Genomic DNA, 22,033 nt, shown 5'->3' on the forward strand with positions numbered 1-22,033 from the left:
TTAAACTTTGCAGACAATAGGCCTTATTTAAGCATATGTTCATTTTTGTGATCCCTGGGGCAAGGTCAAATTTTTTCCCAGGGGCATAATTTGAACAAACTAGGTAGAGAACTATTATATGTCACTACCTACCGAATTTAGTAGAAATAGGCCCAATGGTTATGGACAAGAAGATTTTTATAGTTTGCACAAAATGGGCCCAATATAAGCATATGTTCAATTTTGTGACCCCTGGGGAACGGTCAAATTTGATTACAGGGGCTTAATTTGAACAAACTTGGTAGAGGACCATAAGATGTCATTACATACCAAATTTGGTAGCCCTATGCCATACGGTTAGGACAAGAAGATTTTTAAAGTTTGCAAAAAAAAGGCCTTATATAAGCAAATTTTCGATTTTTGACACCCCCAGGGCAGGGTCAAATTTGACCCCAGGGGCATAATTTGAACAAACTTGGTAGAGGACTATTAGATGTCACTACATACCAAATTTGGTAGCCCTAGGCCCAATGGTTATGGATGTAAAGATTTTTAAAGTTTTCACAAAATAGGCCTTATATAATAAGCAAATTTTCAATTCTTTGACCCCCCCAAGGCAGGGTCAAATTTGAGTCATGTTGGTAAAGAAGTATGCACAATATTAAAGCAATATGTCAAGGGACATAGGAAATATTTGGGGTGGTTCGCAAACTTTAACATAGAGTTATTAATAATATGCATATTCTAAGTGGAAAAAAGGCCATTATTCTTACAAAATGATTGATACAGTTGTCTGCTCTTGTTTGTAAGTTGGGGTCATATTGGTAAAGAAGTATGCAAAATATTTAAGAAATTTGTCAAGGGACATAGGAAATATTTGGGGTAGTACACAAACTTTAACATTTGCACGCTTACACTTACCGGAAGCCGATCCCGAGTTGAGTAGGATAGCTCCACTATATATATTTCATATACAATAGTCAAGCTAAAAATTAATGTCTTCTAGTGCATCTGGGGCATCACCAGCCTTACCAGCTGTTTCACAAGAAAGAGAGCAATCCTTTGTCACAACTTCCATAAACTTGTCCGCCTCTAAGTTTTACAAGAATGGTTGAATATGAGCACCAAATATTTTCTCTCCCAAGTACCTTGGTATGTATTGCTGGTTGTGTGCATGTTGCAATGTTGGTGGTGCTCTGGTTGAGCCAAGTTCTGGACCACTGTTACCGTCATGTCTTCTAATGGTGAATCATTGGCATCATCTCCTGCATCACAAAATCGAAAGCCATGTTTTATCACAACATCAATCTACATAACTGTCCAGTGTCCATCTAATTATTGTATTCAGGAAATGATTCATAAGACATGCTTGCCAAGAATTGTATGTTAAGTCCTCATTTTGATGAAATAAAGAGTTTTTGGAGGTTAATTCTTATTTTCAAAAACCCTAATTGAAGGGCAAGTCATCATTTTGATAAAATGAATTGTGTATCAAGTCCTCACTTTTATGATAAATCAATTGTATGTCAAGTCCTCACTTTTATAATAAAATAAGTTTTGTGTAAAGTCCTCAATTTGATTGATAAGAATTTTTTTGAGAAAGTTCTTATTTTAAAAAACTGGAGTCATCATTTTGATAAAATGATGTGTGTATCAAGTCCTCACTTTTATGATAAATCAATTGTATGTCAAGTCCTCACTTTATTGCAAATAATTTTTTTGAGAAAGTTCTTATTTTCAAAAAACCTAATTGAAGGGCAAGTCATCATTTTGATAAAAAGAAGTGTGCATTAAGTCCTCACTTTTATGATAAAACAATATGCGTGTCAAGTCCTTACTTTTATAATAAAATAAGTTTTGTGTAAAGTCCTCATGTTGATTGCAAATACTTTTTTTAAGAAAGATCTTATTTTGAAAAAAAACCAATCAAAGGGGAAATCATCATTTTGATAAAATGAAGTGTGCATTAAGTCCTCACTTTTATGATAAATCAATCTGTGTGTCAAGTCCTCACTTTTATAATAAAATAAGTTCTGTGTAAAGTCCTCATTTTGATTGATTAGAATGTTTTTGAGAAAAATCTTATTTTATAAAAAAAACTACATTGTAATTGAAGGAAAAGTATTATTTTGATCAAATGAATTGTGTATCAAGTTCTCACATTTATTTGAGAAAACTATTATTTTCAAAAAAAAAATTGTAGGACAAGTCTTTATTTTCATCAAATGAATTGTGTGTCTTAAGTCCTCACTTTAAATTATATAAAGATTTTTGGGGAAAATTCTTATTTGCAAACAACTAATTTAGGGCAAATCTTCATTTTGATAAATAAATTTTATATGAAGTCCTCAATTTTATAATATAAACAACAAGAAAATTTGTTTAATTGATATCCCCCACAAAATAAATTTTGTTTATTGATGGGTGAATAACTAAAAGAAAGCTTATTTGTAGGGTTGTGCCTTTTCTTATTTTTTTGTAGTTACATCATACAAAAAACAAAGGGCAATATCTCTTATTTAAGAAAGTGTAGGGGTATGGTTCTTGTGCATGGAGCTTCTCCTTATTAATATCTATACGCCCATGAAGTTTCATGTTGAAAACTTGTATCATATCTGAGATATAGCCCTGAAAAGTTACATCATACAAAAACAACAAATGGCAATAACTCTCATTTAAGAAAGTAAAGGGTTATGGTTCTTGTGAATGGCACTTCTCCTCATTAATATCTATACATCCATGAAGTTTCGTGTTGAAATCTTGTATCGTGTCTGAGATATAGCCCTGAAAAGTTACATCATACAAAAACAACAAAGAGCAATAACCCTTATCTAAGAAAGTGTAGGGTTATGGTTCTTCTGCACGGCACTTCTCCTCATTGATATCTATAAATTCATTAAGTTTCATGATGCAATCTTATAATTATAGTTTCTGAGATATAGACCTGAAAAGTTTGTGATGGACGGACTAACAGATGACAGACTGACGGACAACACCAAAACTATATCCCTCCGCATTTGGCGGGGGATAAAAATGTGTCAAAGCCTTGTTTATTTGACTTTGTGTTATTCTGTGACACGGTAAACACCTGTTAATTAGTTTGCATTGTCAATTAATAATTGGATTAATCGACTTTTAATCAATAATCCGATATATGCATAATTTATATTTTTTAAACCAAATTATGGTTGGGTAATATAGACGATAAGAGTCATAAACACAAACGTTTGAAATTTTCTCAAGTGTCAAATGAATTTCGGCATATGGCTCCATTTAAAGATATGATGTAATAAGCTCCCAATCAGGACCGTTCAATTGCAACATGCGTAAAATTTCACCTGCCACGGTTTGCACGCGTTGTGCACAGCTATTTTAGGTTACAAAATTCAACATTTAATAAATGAATTTCTTTGTCCAGATAAAAAGCGCGCATGGGTGTATTTATTCAGGGACCTATACAAACATTTTTTTGTTTGTATAGGTCCCTGATTTATTTGAAAATAAACATTTGGTAGCGGGTACAACATTGAGATCATTTAATTTCCATTAAATGTTTCGTTGTGAATTTCAACTAAAGTACCGGCAGTGTTCATTCTAGACCGCGCGATTGCGCGATTCGCGCTTTTTTTTCAAAGATCGCGCACATCTGCAGCATGTGTGCGAGAAAATTCGTGCACTCGATATCCGTTACGGGTTTTTTAAACTGTTAAATTTTGCTTCGCGTATTTATTGAGAAAAACACCGGGAATCAAAGGGAATTAACTCTTCGATTCACGGGTTAATTAAGAAATAATTCGTGTACGTTATAGTTTGTTGTCGAATAACCCACGGCCGGAAGTTTAGATGCGTAGTGATTAAATCACGAGTGCGAAGCACGAGTGATTTGAAACCACGCATCTAAACTTCCGGCCGTGGGTTATTCGACAACAAACTATAACGTACACGAATTATTTCGATTCTAACACGATTTTTACTAAAGATTTATAGAATGTATCTTATTTTTCTTGCATACTATTTAATGTAAAGCTCCGCCCATAAAAAATAGCTTTCGGCTGTTCTGTCGATCAGATCTCCGCCCTCAATAACAGCCAAACTGGATGGAAAAAACCCATTTCATTTCTCACGTTTGGTTAAATAAGAACAACAACAACTTGCGCCAACTAAAATGTTTTCATTGTACACTTTAAATTAACGCAAGAGTGTTACATCTACAAGAAAATAACACTGTATATGTGACAATAAACTTCAGCCATTTTAGTATCGAAGCAGCAGACGAACACCGTGGGAAATTGGGTCAATTTTACGCATTTCTGTTCATAGCGTAGTATTTCGTCACGTGACTTTCATTCATAAAATACCGGATTATTACGCTGGTGGAAAATGTATCGGCATGTTTTGTTTAGCTACAGCGCGTGCTTTCAGTGTATAAGCTCCGCCCATAAGTTATTGCAGAATAACCCACGCTTGATTTCCTTCTTTGACTATAGAAAACAAGTCACGTGCCGTGTTAGAATAAACTTTAAAGAATTTCCGTTTAAAATGATACTTGGGTTAATTAAAAAATAAGAAATTTCGTTTCAAAATAAAGGGATGTGACTCGTGAATGATTAAGGAAGAAAATTGTCCTTTGATACTGGAATGTAAAACTTAATTCTATACATTAATTAAGACACTTACATGACTTAGGTTTTAATATCATATCATCATTCATATCATATCATGATAGACAATCAGTATTTTTTTATTGTTTTAAATGATACAGAAATATCATGTGAACAATTATTTTCATAATCCTTTGTTTTTATTTAAGTCACCAATATACTATGGAAAGTGCAGTTATATTTAAAAGCAGTAACAATGGTATTTCACTGACTTGACTGTTTTAAGTAATGTAGAAGTTAAAACAAATAAACATTAAAACGAAAATGAAAACATATAAATGGTACTTGATCAATTTCCCCCCATTTGTGAAAAATCCCCCCTATTTTTCAAAGTGAGGGGGGAAATTCCCCCCTACTTTTCGATTTCTAGAATGAACACTGTACCGGGGTATCTTGCGAATTATTTGGCATTGACATTTCCTCTACATAAACTATAATGTAAACACGCTGTATCGTTACCGTTACACTGTATCAGTTCCTTCATTATTAAAACAATTATTGTATTGTATACTGACTGCACACAAGTGTCACAAAATACGGATGCAATACGTACATTCGGACAGTACTTAAAGTCGGACACAAGTAAATAAATGATTTAATACTCTTGATTTATTGAAACTCAGTATTTGTTGTTAAAAAAGGGCAATTGCATTGCATACAAGTCAATCATATTGATCATCTAAAGGTTTTTTTTACGTTTCCAACCTAACGTGCTGTCCGAATTTAAGTACACATACATGTGCACATACATGTAATATTTACATGTAGTATATGATTTTCTTTGGTACATTTAAGTACACAGTGCCTGTACTGTAACATTAATTAATGATATTGACTCTGTACATCAGACTACTTGCTGTATTATGTATATGTATGTATACATATTATGTATAAGTAAATGAAGAAATAAAATAAAGATGAAAGCATGCCTCTTATCATTTTGTATGAATTTTGTTTGGGCTACCAAATATTTTTATAGGTAGCCCAGTGGGCTACCTGAAAAATAAGAAATTTGTCGGACACTGTATATATACTAACATCATGTACCTGCTTCTGCTAGAGACTTAGCCAAAAAAGTCAATGAATGACATATAAATAAGCTCATATGATAACTGATAATCTATGTTGTATTGTATGTGTTATTTGAATGTTTAAATAAAACATATCTATGATATAACAGTATGTTTATTTGCATTCAAATTGTAACTATACAGCTACAAACTAAGTGTATCCAGTTTAGACTGTGATTTATGAATTGCTACAAAATGGCTTTTTAGTGGCGACAAAAATTAAACTATTCGACAATAGTTAGCGAAAGTAAATTAGAACCCTGCAAGATCCATGTATTTATGAACTATTTAAATTGCAAAACAAGTATGCTGTCATTATGTTCCACATAATTATACATTGATAATAAAAAAATCCTGTCAATCAAAATTAATATTTGACACATGATATTAGTTTGATTATGTTAATTCAGTGCATGCTAAAATCAACTGCTTTAGCAAGCTTAAGTTGAATTGAGATATTTGCTGAAACAAACTGTTTCCTGGGTAGGACCAGTTCTTAGTGTCTTTAGGGTGGTTTAAAGAACGCTCCCACTTAAGGGATCAATACAGAGACCTCCCCGTGACTTAGCAGACACCATATACCGCAGCCATCGAACCAGCAGAAATTCAAAAATTATAAGATGCTATATATTTAAGCTAGGAACATGTTACTCGTTTGAAGATTATATTTTTGGATGTTTTACTTTATTATTGAAACAACTATAATATTTTGAACTCAATAATGTCCATTTATTTATTTAAAATACATATTCAAAAAAGCTTTTGCCCGTAAATTAGGTAACACCTATAATCATATTAGACCTGTTCATTGTTGTGCCTCACTGCTTGGCTGGTTTGGTCAGTTTCTTTTTTTTCCAACACATTTTATTTCGAGATTGCATATACAATTATGAACAATAACACAAGCATGTAATACAATCAGAAAATGAAAAGAATAACATATGCAATACATATAAGATTAGCTATCTAATGCATGTAATTTTGTGTTGAAAAAAACAACATTTATGGTGTATAGATGAAAAAAAAAGAGATGTGTTTGTCAGAAACATAATGGCCCCTATTGCGCCGCTTTGATTTTTTTACCTTTGACCTTGAAGAATGACCTTGACCTTTCACCACTCAAAATGTGCAGCTCTACGAGATACACATGCATGCCAAATATGAAGTTGCTATCTTTGATGCGTCAAAAGTTATGACAAAACTTTAATATTGGTTAAAGTTTTGGACAGACAGAATGACAGACAAACAGACCGACAGACAGGCCAAAAACAATATACCCCCCTTTTTTAGAGGTGGCATAAACAGACAAATTCCAGTATGTATAGATGAACATGGATGTTTTAATTGAACTATCAAATGAAAAAAGGCATAGATACAAACAATAATAGGTGCATGTAATAATAAAGACATTTTTCATTGAATAAATACAAACACTGATGAATATGTTGTTATAACAGATGATAAGGCATAGAGAAAAACAATAATAGATGTTTATAATTGTATAATTAAGTTTATGCAACAATTGCATAAAATGGTTCCCATTCAATGTCAAACGATTCTAAATTATTTTTTGAAATTGATATTTTTGTCAAGTTATCATATTCGTACTTCATGTATTTCTTGTCTCCAGCTATGCTTGGAATGCATTTATTTGCCCTACATTTGTATAAGTATAGCTTTATAAACAAAATAACATTATTTATTGCACTATCAGACTTTGTCAAATATCCTAGTAGAAGTATTGGCAAATTAATGAAAGAAAAAGATTGACCTGGTAGCATTTCATCAATTATTGCTTTAGATATCTGACATTCCCAGAATAAATGCTCTAAATTTTCTTCACTTTGTTTGCAAAAAGTACAAAATGGATCATCAATTATTTTCATTGTGTTCAAAAGACTATTTGTTCCAAGTATCATATGAATTATTCTGTATTGGAACCACTGTACCTTTACATCATTTGTTATTAGGGATGGCATCGAATACCTATATCGGTATTCGAATATTCGCAAATCCATTCAATCGAATATTCGAATATTCGCATAAAACGGCTGGTTGGATATAACTTCTAATACTCAGTTTCGTATCCAGTTGGGATATTTAATATAAATTGACACAGAAATACAATTGAATATACAATTGTTCTGTTGAGAAATAGAAAGAAAATGTAGCTTAATTGTAAAAAAAAACTTAGGTAAAGCCTATTTAAGCGAAATATATCAGAAAAGAGTGAAACTTGTTCTGTGATAACTTTCATTGCTTTTTAAGTTATATCTGTATGCTGAATACGAGGCTGATTTTTAACGTTGATATCAAATAATTTTATCGCTGTCGGCTAATACTATGACCGATACTGTAATCGGGCACAAATAGAAGAGAAAATATCATGTTATATCATTTTATTTTTATTTGAAATTTTAAAGTAACGATTGCGTGTACATTTTTATAAAGAAACATATCATAATGCATGCAAAGTACACCAAATATTCAAGAGCAAATATAAGGACAAACATATTATTGTAAGATATGGTGTCCGCCTAGCGATCGGGAGGTCACGGGTTCGATCCCCTCTGTGGGAGCGTTCTTTAGATCTCCCCCATAGACACCAAGGAAACGGACTTGAGAGCGTTTCATATAAGCTTAGGCTTGTTACGCAATCGAGCTTAAATAAATAGGTTAAAAAAAAAGGAAAAACATCATGTCATAGAATTTTATATTGCTTTATAACGTACTTTAATTCCAAAACGACACTCTTTTGTCATTTTTCGCGCTGAACCATTGATGCACTTTCTTTGCAAAATCAACAAGCACAATACTAACACAAAGTCGTATTTTTCCAAACGAGAATAATGTCATATGTCGTTGCCTAGCCGACCGATGCCGGTTAGAAACCAAGAAGCCCGTCGTTGGTTACGTAAAGCGAGCCTCGATTTAGCACGGCACGTGCCAAATTTCATATAAACAGAGAAGAAAATCGTCAATGGGTTATTCTGGAATAATTATGGGCGGAGCTTATACACTGAAAGCAGGCGCTGTAACTAAACAAAACCAAAACATGCCGATACATTTTCCACCAGCGTAATAATCCGGTATTTTATAAATGAAAGTCGGAGATCTGATCGACAGATCAGCTGAAATATAAATTATGCGCAAATTGAGTAATTCACTCATTTTAATGGCTGTTCATACTGTGATCACAGAAACTTAATTTTTATTCGCCAGTCAAATGAAGCCATTAATTGGCACCCCATTGACAAACAACAATTCGGGGCCTTTCTTAGAGTGTGTATATTGCATTGCTGATACGGGCCGCGTTATCAGTTTGACCAGGTATGTGTATTAACGTACTAATACACATACCTGGTTTGACACGGAGAACGTCGAATCAGACATGTTAATCCCAAGTAATTTCGGTAGCCAATTTGTAAGCGGCTCGCAGGTCATTACATATTAAGGAAATAACGTTTGGGGAAAAAAATGCGAATATGCGGATATCAATTCTGTTATTCGAATACTGACCATTCAATCGAATATTCGAATAATTTTGCCATCCCTATTTGTTATTAAAAAGGGTAGTTCAAAAATGTAGGGTCAGTTTCTTAATGTCGGTGTTTTGTAACCGTAAGTTAAAGTAACGAATTTAACAAAATAAAAATCTTTCTCACCGTTATCTACACAAGTAAAGGCAATCTCCACGCAGAGTTGTCCGTTCCTTGCTCTCACATACAACTCTGCGAAAGGCTCAGCCCTCCATTTTGTCTATAAAATAGATAAAACCGAACAAACGCATTCAACGTATATTTGATTGGATATTTAAGATCGCATGCATTAAATTAAGAAATATGACTTTTAAATGTACGATAAATCGTGCAAAAACTTGCGAGTTTTAATGCAACTCTTTGGAACTAATTTATTGCCCATTTACGCAGATGGAATCATTCCACGCACTTCACAAATGTAAACAATTGAACATATTTTTTTGAGTGACGTTAGGAATTGCTTCGACGTGTGTATGTTTGTTGGTTTCTTAACATAAAAAAAAACATATCAATTTTATAATAATGAATTAAGACTGATATAAGATATCATGGTATGAGATGGTTTTCTTTAATGCAGTGAATGCAATGTAACCGTCGTGCAAGAGATTGTTTAGTATTCTGTAACCTCAATGATGAACGCTTGGAATGATCATTACATAAATGAGACGCTTTCATAACAATAGTCCGTTCTGAGCCCAACACAGAGGTGAATGTAATGTAACCGTCGTGCAAGAGATTGAAGTAAAGGTCGTAATGTTTCTCCCCTCCCACCCAACCCATGTATTTTGTTATTTCCAAATATCTGTTCACTGTGTTCAGTTACACTTGAATGTGTCCGTTATATATTTAAAAATTGGTTAGGCTTAGGGTGAATAAAGTTAATATATTCAATGCAAGCTTTAGGTTTGATTTGCCTGTCCACATTAATTACACTAACATAAAGGGAACAAATTGTTTTGGGTACTAGAATTTGCCCTTAGAAAATTACATTATTTTTATTCTGCTGGTTTGAGTTGCGTTTTTCAGGTGCGGTGAAGAAGCAGAAGTACCAAAGGTAGGATAGAGGTGAGTCACGACTCCACTTCCTATGGGGCAGGTGGTACGGATCGGATTCTTCGATATTCGCTTGAAGATTAGAGTTTCTTTGCAATCAGTGCCGGATGGACGCTTTTTATTTGACACATTTTGGGGGGGAAATATGATTTTGTTGGGAGTGCTGATGGCCGTCACCCGGAGTCAGCACTCATATGTGCAGTTAGTTATTTTCAAATTTATTTGTGCAGTTAGTTATTTTCAGTTAGTTTCGGCTTGCCATGTTCGCAGGTGGTCCGTGCTGCTTAAAGTCGAGACATTATATGCCAGAACCATTATTTTATTATATAAGGTCCTTTAATAAAGAGTAAAAAATGTAGTTTAGTCTTATATCTTATATTAAATGCGTGAAAGGAGTTATTCATTTTGGTTTTCATATGGACTTGCACATGTAATGCTAGGTGGCAGTTTGAGTTTAGTCCTTAGCCTCCACAATAATAGCAATTATAAATAAATTAGTATCCGAATACTGACACAGTATCTTGATAATATGATATACGGATATTTTGTTGACACTGCCAGGTGAATTCAATAACAATACTCACCTGTTTGTTTGAGCACCAGCATCTCGCGTTCGTGCGACTTAGAGGAGGTTTCACTGCTCGAGCTCGAGTAGTCCGCGTGCACGGAGTCGATATCCAGGCGCGGCTTCTTGCTGTGACGCGTCCAGAATGTGAGCCGGTACAACTACACGTGAAACAAGCAGAATGTAATATTGCGCAGTAATGCGAAATGGAAATTTTAAGATAATGTATGAAATTAACCAGCTGAACTAAATAAAACAAATTGTGAATGTGATGACAACATACATTTTCTGTTGTTAAATGACACCAAGAGTGAAAAGATTGATTAACGTGTTTAATTCCTGTGTATTTAACAACTGTAAATAGATATCCTAGACAACAATGCTTAAACCTTTGACATAAATTCGAATATATCGAACTCAAGAACTGTACGAAGATGTCCAAGAAAATAATTTTTACCATTGTAAAATAAATAAGGATATATCGAACCCCACGACTTTACGTAGATGTCTCAGACATCAATGCTTACATTTGGAGAATAAATACGAATATATCGAACCCAATAATTGTACGTAGATGTATCAAAAACAATTCTTACATTTGGAAAATAAATACAAATATATCGATCCCAAAAACTGTACGTAGATTCCCAGACAACAATCCTTACATTTGGAAAATAAATAGGAATGTATCGAACCCAAAACTGTACGTAGATGTCCCAGAAAACAATTATAAAAATTGTTAAAATATACCAATATATAGGGCCCAACAACTGTAGGTAAATGGTCCATACTTACACATCGGCGATCTATGGGTTTGGTTGCCATAGTAACGATAGTGGCGACCATCCCGGTAACAACGAATAAAAATATTGAGCAGTATAGATAATGGAAGTTCTTGATGATGCCGGGGCGGGTGTCCTCTTCCCCACATACGGGCGCCTTGAATGAGTACTCGCCCACGAAGCGGGCCAGGCCGACCAACATACCAAAAACTAAGCCCCAAAACGCGCCCTGGAAAAGGGGCAGAGGTTAGTTTAGTTTATTTATTTAAGCTGGATTGAATATAAAGCATTACGTTTATTGAACCGCTTTTGAGCCCGTTTTCTGGGTAGAACCAGTGCTATGTGTCTTTTGGTGAAGACGGATACAGTATTGTGTACATTAATGGTATTAAAGAACACTTAAATACTCATTACCAGTCTACGATTTCGAAAATGTATTATTAGTCGGTAATGCATATACAGAATTAATAATGATGAACACCTTTCACTATTGATGCACTTCCTAGACTCGACAATTTTGTATTTATATTTACAAAAAGATATACCAAGTAATAAAGAACATCAATAAATGTATTATTATAGTCGTATGTGGCACATAAGTTTGTGTTGATTTCACTGGTTATCTGATCCACTAAGTTAACACAAAAACATCGGGGGAAAAAGAGCTTCACACGTTCCTCAGTTATTTAAAAAAAAATAGAAATCACATTTACGTGTCCACGAACATATATTTTTCTCAGCCGCGCAATTTCATTTCTACTAATATAATATATTGTACAGTTATCCTATCATGAGCTGAATGACAGAAAATGATAAAACAATCATTTTATAATTTAGACAAAAATTACACAAACACAGCTAAACATTTTTTAGTAACAAGTGTTGGGAATGTAATCTATAAGAAATGAGATATTTTGAATGAAACATTATTATCTCGTAATGACGTATACAAGTACACTTAGACTTAAAAAATGAACAATCTTGATATTGATAGTTTTCTAGAACATGATCAAAGTGATAAATAAATCACAGATTGAACAGTCTGGGCAATTAAATATATATAGCGAGAAACAACAAAACCCTTAAGCATTGGCTTAACAAACCTGTTCGTTCAGGCGAGGCCAAAATATGGCCAGGAGGAAAATACAGCATATAGGTGGCTGTAGGAAACTGGAAACCTCTTGGATATACACATAGAGCTCGGTACCAGTCAACCGCAGGACCGGGATCCAGATGGTACTTATAACGACGAGGACAATCACGAACATCCTAGAACAGCATTATATGGTTATACATATAGAGCTCGGTACCAGTCAGTCGCAGGACCGGGATCCAGATAATACTTATCACGACGAGGACAATCAAGAACACCATAGAACACACGTTCTTTAAAAGGACAATAAATTACAAATTATAATCAAAATGGGAAAACATGATTTTATGCATATGCGTCAAGTGTCGCCCCAGATAATCCTGTGCATTTTCTAATCTATATAATCCTGTGCATTTTCTAATCTATATAATCCTGGGCATTTGCTAATCTTGAACGACATTTTAAGCGCAGGCATATAGCAATGTTTACCTAGATCGAGACTCAAATGAACAAATACGAGAGAAAATATTTAAGTCATATATGCTACTGTTTGACATCAATTAATGTATTCGCATGAATTAGAATTACGGTAATGTGTTTTCCGTAAATGTCATTTCTCTTATGAAAATAAACATTGTTTTTTTTTAAAGAAGAAAATAATATTCAATATTTTTTTTCTAAAATTATTACTTTATCAAGTTTTTCAAAGCTGCACATATGATTCGATTTATAGTGGTATAAGTGGCAATATGAAATAGTACGTTTCTGCGGACATTTTAATATAAGGTTCAAAAATCGAATATTCAAATATATTCGAATAATGACAAACGAATATTCGAATATCATTTCCAGTATTCGTTCCTATCCCTAATAATAAGTTAATCGAAAGGTATGTGTTCCATCAACGGTCTCTATGGATTTAATACACGCATATATCCAATCCTGCACTCAAATAAATAATGTAAGTCTGAAGCAAGGCACTATTTGGAGTATTCGGTGGAAAAGTCATTCTGGTGAGTTTTCATACATCGTTTTTTTTCATAATCATACCTTTCCACAATCATAAGCTCCAGTTCGGACACCTTCTTCCGGATGTGGGTCCAGATGTCCATGGCGAATATGGTGCTGCTGCTGTTGAATATTGACGTCAACGATGACATCAGCGCTGACATAATCACCGCGAGTATCATGCCGCGCGCACCTGCATATTTCACAAACGTTTGTTTTGATACGCACAAAATTACTGGTTTTAGCCTCGTTCTGAAGAAAACTGGGTTTGATTCATTTGCATAAAGTTTTTCCCAGATTAGCCTGTGTCGTTCGCTCAGGCAAAACTAGGACGACACTTTCAGCCTTATAGAGAATACTATGTTAGTGTGATTGTGTACTTAAGTTTATCCCACGAGTGAAGAAAGGTTTACATGGCGAGGCTTGCCGAGCCTTGTAAGCCTTTCTGAGACGAGTGGGATAAATTTAAGTACACAATCACACTAACATAGTATTCTATTTATCCTACAATATATTTTTATTTAATATATTCCTTGTGCAATTAAAATAGTAGTCTTAAATTGATAAAATAAAAGCAAAAGACACATTACATTTTATGAATATAACATTGCATAGTAATATTAATTGTGATCTCTCCCGTTTACGGAACTTGAAATAGTCCTTAAGAATTCCACGCAAAAGTAGAGAAACGAGACAAAATATCGCTATTCTCCTAGATTCAATTTTAATCAGCGTTCCAAATGTAACACACTCAAGTAGAACACAGACGGTTGTGTTCAAACTACAATTCTTGTTTAACCACTGTAAAATACCAAAAAAAAAACATGGCTGCCATTTTTAAATTTACAAAATGTGTAGAAACCTGCATGAAGCATGATTCAGCATTCATCCCCGCCGATATTGTTAATTTTAGTCTATAAACAACTCTTTTTGTTACACACTTTTAACTTACTGACATACAAAGTAAAATATCTACTGGTTCTACTCACCGAAGTTGTGTAAAAACCATGTTTATTTTCGTAAAGTTTAATTTGCTTCCATGGGGAGTTAACATTCTGAACACATTTCTTCATCGCAATCCATCTTTTCCATTTTAAAGCACTGGATGTAAGCAGGCAATTCTTTGTGGATAACATTCTTTGATCGACTGACAAAGGAACGACTTATTCATCAAAGGAATTACCCTTTTAATTCAATATCGATTTCCTTCAAAAAGTTAAAGAACAATTCACTGACACTTTTCTTAAAATTAATCCATCAATTGTTCAACAAAACATTGCGTTATTCGAGTACATTCGACATTTTAACGAAATCGAAAATGGAGTCTCACCAGTTTTATTCCAGTTGTATATCCCAACACTGTTATTCACATTCATAATATGATAATAATCCATCGTAAACACATATAATAATCGTTTGATGCTTAAAAAATATTTAATTGTTAAATAAAAAAACTACAAATCCGAATTTATGTTGTCCTTAAATCCAAAGCGTCTAGCTAGTTTCGTCATTTAAATTACTTCACACGAGATACGTCATAAATTGCGTAATCAATTGAATGAAAATAAAAGTACGGAAAGCTGGTAATTCATAAATTTTAGTGAAGAACTAAAATAGTATTATAGTATGACTCAAAACCTGTGCCCATTTATAATTTAGTATAAAAGTAAGATATATAAATAGACGTTAATACACGGCTGAGCCGGGCCGGGCAGTGATAATCGGCCCCAGGTCGCAAACCAGGGTTATGCCCCCTGCGGGCCGATTATCACTGCTCGGCCCGGCTCAGCCGTGTATTATCCTCTAAATAATCCATCGTAAACACACACACTCGTTAACTCGTTAACGACTGCGTACCCAATGACCTAAATGACGCAATCAGGGGTGAAAGGCCAAAAAAAGTATTCCCTATGTACATGTTAAAAAAATAACCGTGGAGAAAACCTTATCTAAAAATAACCGTGGAGAAAACCTTATCTTTTCTTTATGAGTCGTATTTGTTCTATAAAATCATTTAGCTGTAGGATAAAAAGGGATTCTCTCTTAAAAGAGACGTCCTTTAAACGAAAAATAAAGCCAGCGGAAAGTATTGTCAATGATTAGCCTGTGTGACCCTCCCGAAATTAAGATTTTGAACACTTTGGTAATTTACAAAACTAATGTATGTTCACAATTGATCTAAATATAAACATAATAACATGCAAACAAATTTGAATTCAATTTATGAAATACTGAGATATTATTTCATTCCAACTGTCGTTTTAAGACATTTTAACAATGATTACGTATTAATTTCACCTAAATAAAATGGGTAAGTCGAGTATATCGATGGAGTGATACGCCACTTTAGAAAAAAAACTACTGAAGTCAAAACAATAATAACTAGTGTTGGATATGCCACAATTGAACAGACTGTTATGTACAACGAACTTTATATTGTGGATGAGATACGTTACAGTAGAACTGCATTCCAATAAAGTATATGTATCGAAGGTGGACACGTCACGATATAATAACGTATTAGGCCAAAAACGTTAATAGCGATGGTAGGATGCATTACATTATAACCGCCTATTTTAACGGCGAGGTTTTATTACTATGTTAGGAGATGTCACATTGAAACAGAATATCTGGAGGAAGTAGTTTAACTACGAGGGTGGGGTATGCTACGTTGGAACAGCCCCCTGGACTGCCGCACACTTCTTTACAGATTTCCGAGTCGGTACATCCCACGGTCTCTGAAATATCAAAGACCAACTAAACATATCATGTCAAACAATCAAACACACCAACAATTCAATTACAATCGTGTTGCGAGCAACTCAAGTACTTTATTAAATTATGTATTGTCACCGGGGAACGATTGGGATATGTTGACTGTTATGGCATTGAAGGGAACGTTACAAATGGGTTGTGATTCAATATACCATTACAAATCTATCGTATATACATACTACTCTTTTAAATACAATTTTACACACGTTTTATATTAATGACATGATCACTATTTGTACATTTAGACTTTTTCATCTCGAAAGATATACGAATGCGGTTATGAGAGTGGGTAAACTTCAAGTAAAACTTACAGTGCAGAACCATCTCACGCATATTTATCATATTAAGTCTTAAGTGTTAGAACTGACTAATGAATGCGTACCGGACCTTCTTTTTACGACACTTGCCTGGAAACAGGATACGCGCAATCATGCCTTGAGGTACGAACATTAAGAGCGGATGTATCTTGATGTACGCGCACAGGATCGTGCCCGCCTTTGCGTGGTCGTACGTCTTTCCCGCTAGGGCGCGCTGCACTATTACCTGAATGGAAGGAGAATGAGGTAGAATATGTGCCAAAGGGCGAATGGTTTGTACCATATAAGCATATCAAACGAGCAGTTGTGTCATTTTGTTCCTGATTAAATAATGTATCTACATGTGAGTTTTGTATTGCCTGTAGTTTAATAAAACTATATCCGTGTTACCGATTATTTCAGCCATCTTAAAAATACAGCCTTCTGAGATAATGGATAAAAAAATAGTTCACCAACAGTCTGTTTTTTTTTCCTTTCTTTTTCATATTGCATATATTTAATGTGTACACGTACACGTTTGTCTGAGAAAATGTGATTTGGATGTAAATTACTTATGAACTAAATTAGTCATAGGTCAACAATTCGGTAAATCATTATGAAACAGAATATTGCTGCTTCATCGTTTATATCAGTAAAGAGTATAATGTGAATTAAATCATATCAAGATTATCTTTTTATTGCTTTCATGTCAAAAGTATGATTTGAAAGAATTACATGTTTTATTTTGCAACATTTTGGTTGCTAGGTTGCTTTTCTAGAATTGCTCTGTAACCACGGAAATTTATCATCTCAAAATTATAGCCCCTAATTTTGGATATGTAAAGGAAAATAACAAAGTGCGCATTTCGGTAAATAAAGTAATAAACGCTAATTACAATAAAGATTTGAGAATCACACATTATTGGCCAACTGGGTTTAATGCGAATTTATGACTACAATTTCACCTAAACATTCGCTATGAAGTCTGAAAAAGACGGATTAACTTTTGTCCTTCACTATTTAAGGGAATATTCGAGTTTGACAAATACCAGCGGTTGCACATATTATATTACATTACAACATGTATCATTTACGCACAATTTTTAAGTGGTCCGTTGATGTAATGGCCACCTACCTGGTCCGAACCCCAGTACCATATGGAGTTGATTGTAATACCCACCAGGCCTGGCCAGGGTATGTCTCCGGTAATTGAAAATAGATAGATGAAGGAAAGGGTAAGTAAGGCATGTCCTTTATAGTCTGATTTGATAAACAAGAGTCTTCTTCAGCGGACTTTAACCTTTATCCCCCCCCCGATAACTTAAAAATAAGTCGTCCGTTTACACTAGAAACAGTATGCAACCACGACCGCTTTATTTCCCTCACAGGTACACTTTTATATCCTGGATGGAGAGGAACCAGCATGGGATTTATGTTTTGCTCACACAACTTCCGTGGTCTGAGCGAGATTCGAACCAGAGTCCTAGATCAGCATATAACCAAGAGACCACTATCCCACATAATACCAAAGTACGCGAATCGGTTATCAACGTGGGCTCATATTAAACAGCTAATTTTCTATGAGAGTTGGCCAAAGAAAGGAAATGTAAGCTGGAAATATATACCTATTTAAGATATAAGGTGCAATCATATGTGCTAAATAGTGTTTCACTGTAACAGTGGTACACTGTTCTATAGTATGGTATTCTCACACAAGAGTAATCCTTTAAATATACAGAAAATGCAATACATGCCTTAGATCTAACATGGTATCAGACAGGGGCGTTCCTGAAGCTATTTCAGCTATACGCACGATCGAGCAGCGAAGCTGCGAGTGGCGGTAGGTGCAGGAGGGGGTCTTTTGAAAAATATATTGCAGATGGTGCGTTTTGGTGTTATCTTTCAGCCACGTTTTGACAATTTAATTCATCAATTTCTTTCTTGAAAAAGAGCGATAAAAGGAAATATTTTATTAAACATTGACAACAGCAAATATACTTTCGACCATAATTTATTTGCTAAGTTTAAGTGTCAATGCTTACAAATCAAGAAGCCTCATTGCGGGGGAGAATGGATCCGTAGTTACATAGGTGTACGAGGGTGTTCAACTCTATTGCTGGCGGGAGTATGGGGTCCTCCCCTAAGCAAATTAGGACATATTTTTGCAAAAGGTGTAATTTCGTGTTGCATTTCAGGCACATTTCGGCAATGTTTATCCTCGAATTCTAGCTTGAAAAATTGAGAAAAAAAAATTATGTTTGCAATAAACATTGCCAACTGCAAATGTACTTTTAACCATAATCTATTAAATTTGAGTGTCAAGGCTTTAACTCAAGAAGCCTATGACTGCGAGGGAATGGGTATGTAAATGTAAGGAAATGCTTGACTCTTGCTTCCTCCTCCAGAAAATTTTGGATTTCATTGCAGAAGGAGCGCTTTGTTGTTATCTGTCAGCGACATTTGGCAATTTTATTCCTCAATATCTTCCTCTAAAAAAGTAAAAGATTTAGCATGTTTTCCATGGCAACCTTTCCCATGCCCATGTATTTGTTGCGACACTGTAAAAATGCCAAACCAACGGCGTGTGTATTTGTTTAAACAAGTCGTCAAACCTGGTGCGACGTTGCGCCAAACATAAGCCTGTCATTATTTTCGGCTAAAACTGATCTATTTTGGGGTATTTTTAAACAGAAAATTAAACTCGTTTTAATTACCGGGCTAAACTGTAAAAGAAACACTCTTTGAATGAAACAACAGCATGCTCGCTGAGTCTTTAGCGAGCATACTAAACGTTTATTTAACTCGTAGATCTATAAATTGACTAACCTTAAGTATTTGTAAAGCTGTTAACATTTTCCTACTTATCTGTCAAAAGAGCTAGCATCTGAGTCATCTAATGAACATGTTTCGCTGACGCTATCTCTAAAACCATCTGGATAAAACGGAGCGTTCTCCGACATTTTGAAAAGTTGCGCAATGTAAACATAATCTGGTACCTGTGTCCGAATATTGGTTCCCAAATATTGAAGGGCGTTGAACGAGTAAAGTCTACACAGCCATTACTACCCCTCATAAGTGAAAAAATACTTTACTTCGTATGTTGGGAGTTAAGACTGTGTTGTGTTTTGTACCCACTGTTATTTTCTAAAACTGGGCGTCTTGTTTGGTTGTTACTTAATTATGTCCCTAACCCCCATTAGCCCTCACTTTTTATTGCTTTTTTCGAATTGTAAGAGTTTTAATTTGTTTTAAGACTGAAACTGAATTTTACGCACGGGCGTACTGCCGTATGGCTAGGTACGCCCCTGTCAGAAACTTATTTACCTAATGTCGTATATATTAGTTATTAACACACAGAAAACGGACTCCTTATATATAAGTTAACAACACAATAAAACAGCCGATCATAACGCGGCGCTACTCACCAGGGTCCCGGAAGAGGTGCATGTAGTCCCCACGTGGTCGCCCGCATGTGCTGTTCGCCTCGCTGTGGCGCGTGTGGTTGGAGACAGCATCCGAGTACATCGCTTTGATCCCGGAAATACCTCCCACCTCCATGAACGCTGAAGTCAGTCGGAAACAACTATTATAACAATTCTACTTGTGATGTTTATCTTATTAAAATAATGTTGTAAATAAAATCTTTAATTTATTAACAAATGCTTGTATTTTTAAAGAAACATTGTTTGTCAGACGAATGAGCATATCACTAGGCTTCTGAAGCTTAGGATTGCGGGAGGAAGGAATAACAATAAAAAGCTGTAATATTTGCAGCATACATTCTCAGGAAATGTACTTAGCGTCAGATTCCTGAGCGTTCTGGCATAAATGAGGGAAATAATACAATACTAATAGTTTATGTTCTGTGCTGCAAGATCATAAATAAAACACGTACGAAATTAAAATTGAAGTGCGAGAGCGAAATTTGAGAAAAATTACTATAGAATCAAAACCAAATGTTCCTAATAATGAAGGTGATACTGAAATTGTATGCATTGATATTTCATAATGCTTTATAACGATGACCTTTGACAAACGAGAAAGCTTAAAAGAGTCTTATCGTAGGGTATAAAAATAAAAATAGGCCGCGTTCTGTGAAAAGGGGTTTTAATACATGTGTGTTGAGTGTCGTCCCAGATAAGCCTGTGCAGTCCGTACAGGTGTATCAGGGACGAAACTTTCCACCTTACCTGGATTTTCGTCAAGTAACGTATTTCTTTAAACGTAAATAAACATAAAAGCGGGGAGTGTCGCCTCTGATTAGCCTGTGCGGACTGCACTTGCTAATCTGGGACGACACTTTACGCACATGCATTAAACCCCCTTTCCACAGGGCGCGGTCCATAAACCATTTAAAAATTCGATATTCATTTGTAAGCTTATCCTAGGACACACCAAAATTGGGTGTGTTCTCCGTTCATTGTCTGGTCACAAAAATATTACATTAATAAAAATACAACATGTGCTTAGAAGTTGTGAAGAAAACGATTCCGGACAAGCGCCAATGCAGGCGTAAACCAATGTTAATATCGGTAACATGTTGAATGGAGAAACAGATATGTACATATTCTACAATGTGGGTACGGTAACAACCATTGGGCATTGACGTATTGATGGTCTGGATTATACTATACGTACCCATGACTGCCAAGACGAGTGCTCCTATCAACATTATGATGGTCTGGATGAAGTCAGTCCAAATGACAGCTGCCTGCAATGAACAAGTAACTCCGTGCAATAGTTACCTACCTCCTCTGACCATTATTACTGTAATGAAAACTTAATTGCTGCAATAAACCCCTAATTCCTGCAATAAAAACCTACCTCCAGTAGTAATCATCAAATGAAAACCTAATACATGAAATTAAAACATAACTTATGAAATGAAAACGTACCTCCTGTAATGGAATCCTAATTTATGCTATGAACATGTAATCCATGCAATACAAATATAACTCCTGTAATGAAAACAAAATCTGTGCGCTGACCGTATTTACACAATGTCAACGGTGAACTACACTTCTCAAATTATTTCAGGAACGGTAATTGGGATGATTATATGGGGCTATGAGTTTTACATGTTAGTGTGAAAACAGTTGCCAATGCAAAATATGGATAACTAAAATAGCTTCGTGATACATTGAACATAGTTACCAAGGATAAAACGGCAGTTGCTAAGAAACGAGCCTCGTTCTGTGAAAACTAGGCATCA

At 34.8% G+C, this 22,033-nt stretch overlaps 1 protein-coding gene across 1 annotated transcript; it reads right to left on the reverse strand.

Moving 5' to 3' along the window:
• Positions 1-1,127: 1,127 nt before the first annotated feature.
• LOC127864078 (sodium/glucose cotransporter 4-like) lies at positions 1,128-21,797 on the reverse strand (the record flags this gene model as incomplete). The annotated part of the gene is made up of 11 exons (XM_052403770.1): positions 21,717-21,797; positions 21,460-21,532; positions 20,247-20,384; positions 17,957-18,030; positions 16,933-17,068; positions 16,386-16,488; positions 13,793-13,948; positions 12,753-12,918; positions 11,663-11,878; positions 10,887-11,028; positions 1,128-1,244 (listed from the first exon to the last, which is right to left on the reverse strand). Coding segments are annotated over exons 2-11 (1,282 nt in total), but the record flags the coding sequence as incomplete, so codon positions are not given.
• Positions 21,798-22,033: the final 236 nt, after the last annotated feature.

This window comes from Dreissena polymorpha, unplaced genomic scaffold (genome assembly GCF_020536995.1).
Source record: "Dreissena polymorpha isolate Duluth1 unplaced genomic scaffold, UMN_Dpol_1.0 chrUn101, whole genome shotgun sequence".
Taxonomy (NCBI): domain Eukaryota; kingdom Metazoa; phylum Mollusca; class Bivalvia; order Myida; family Dreissenidae; genus Dreissena; species Dreissena polymorpha.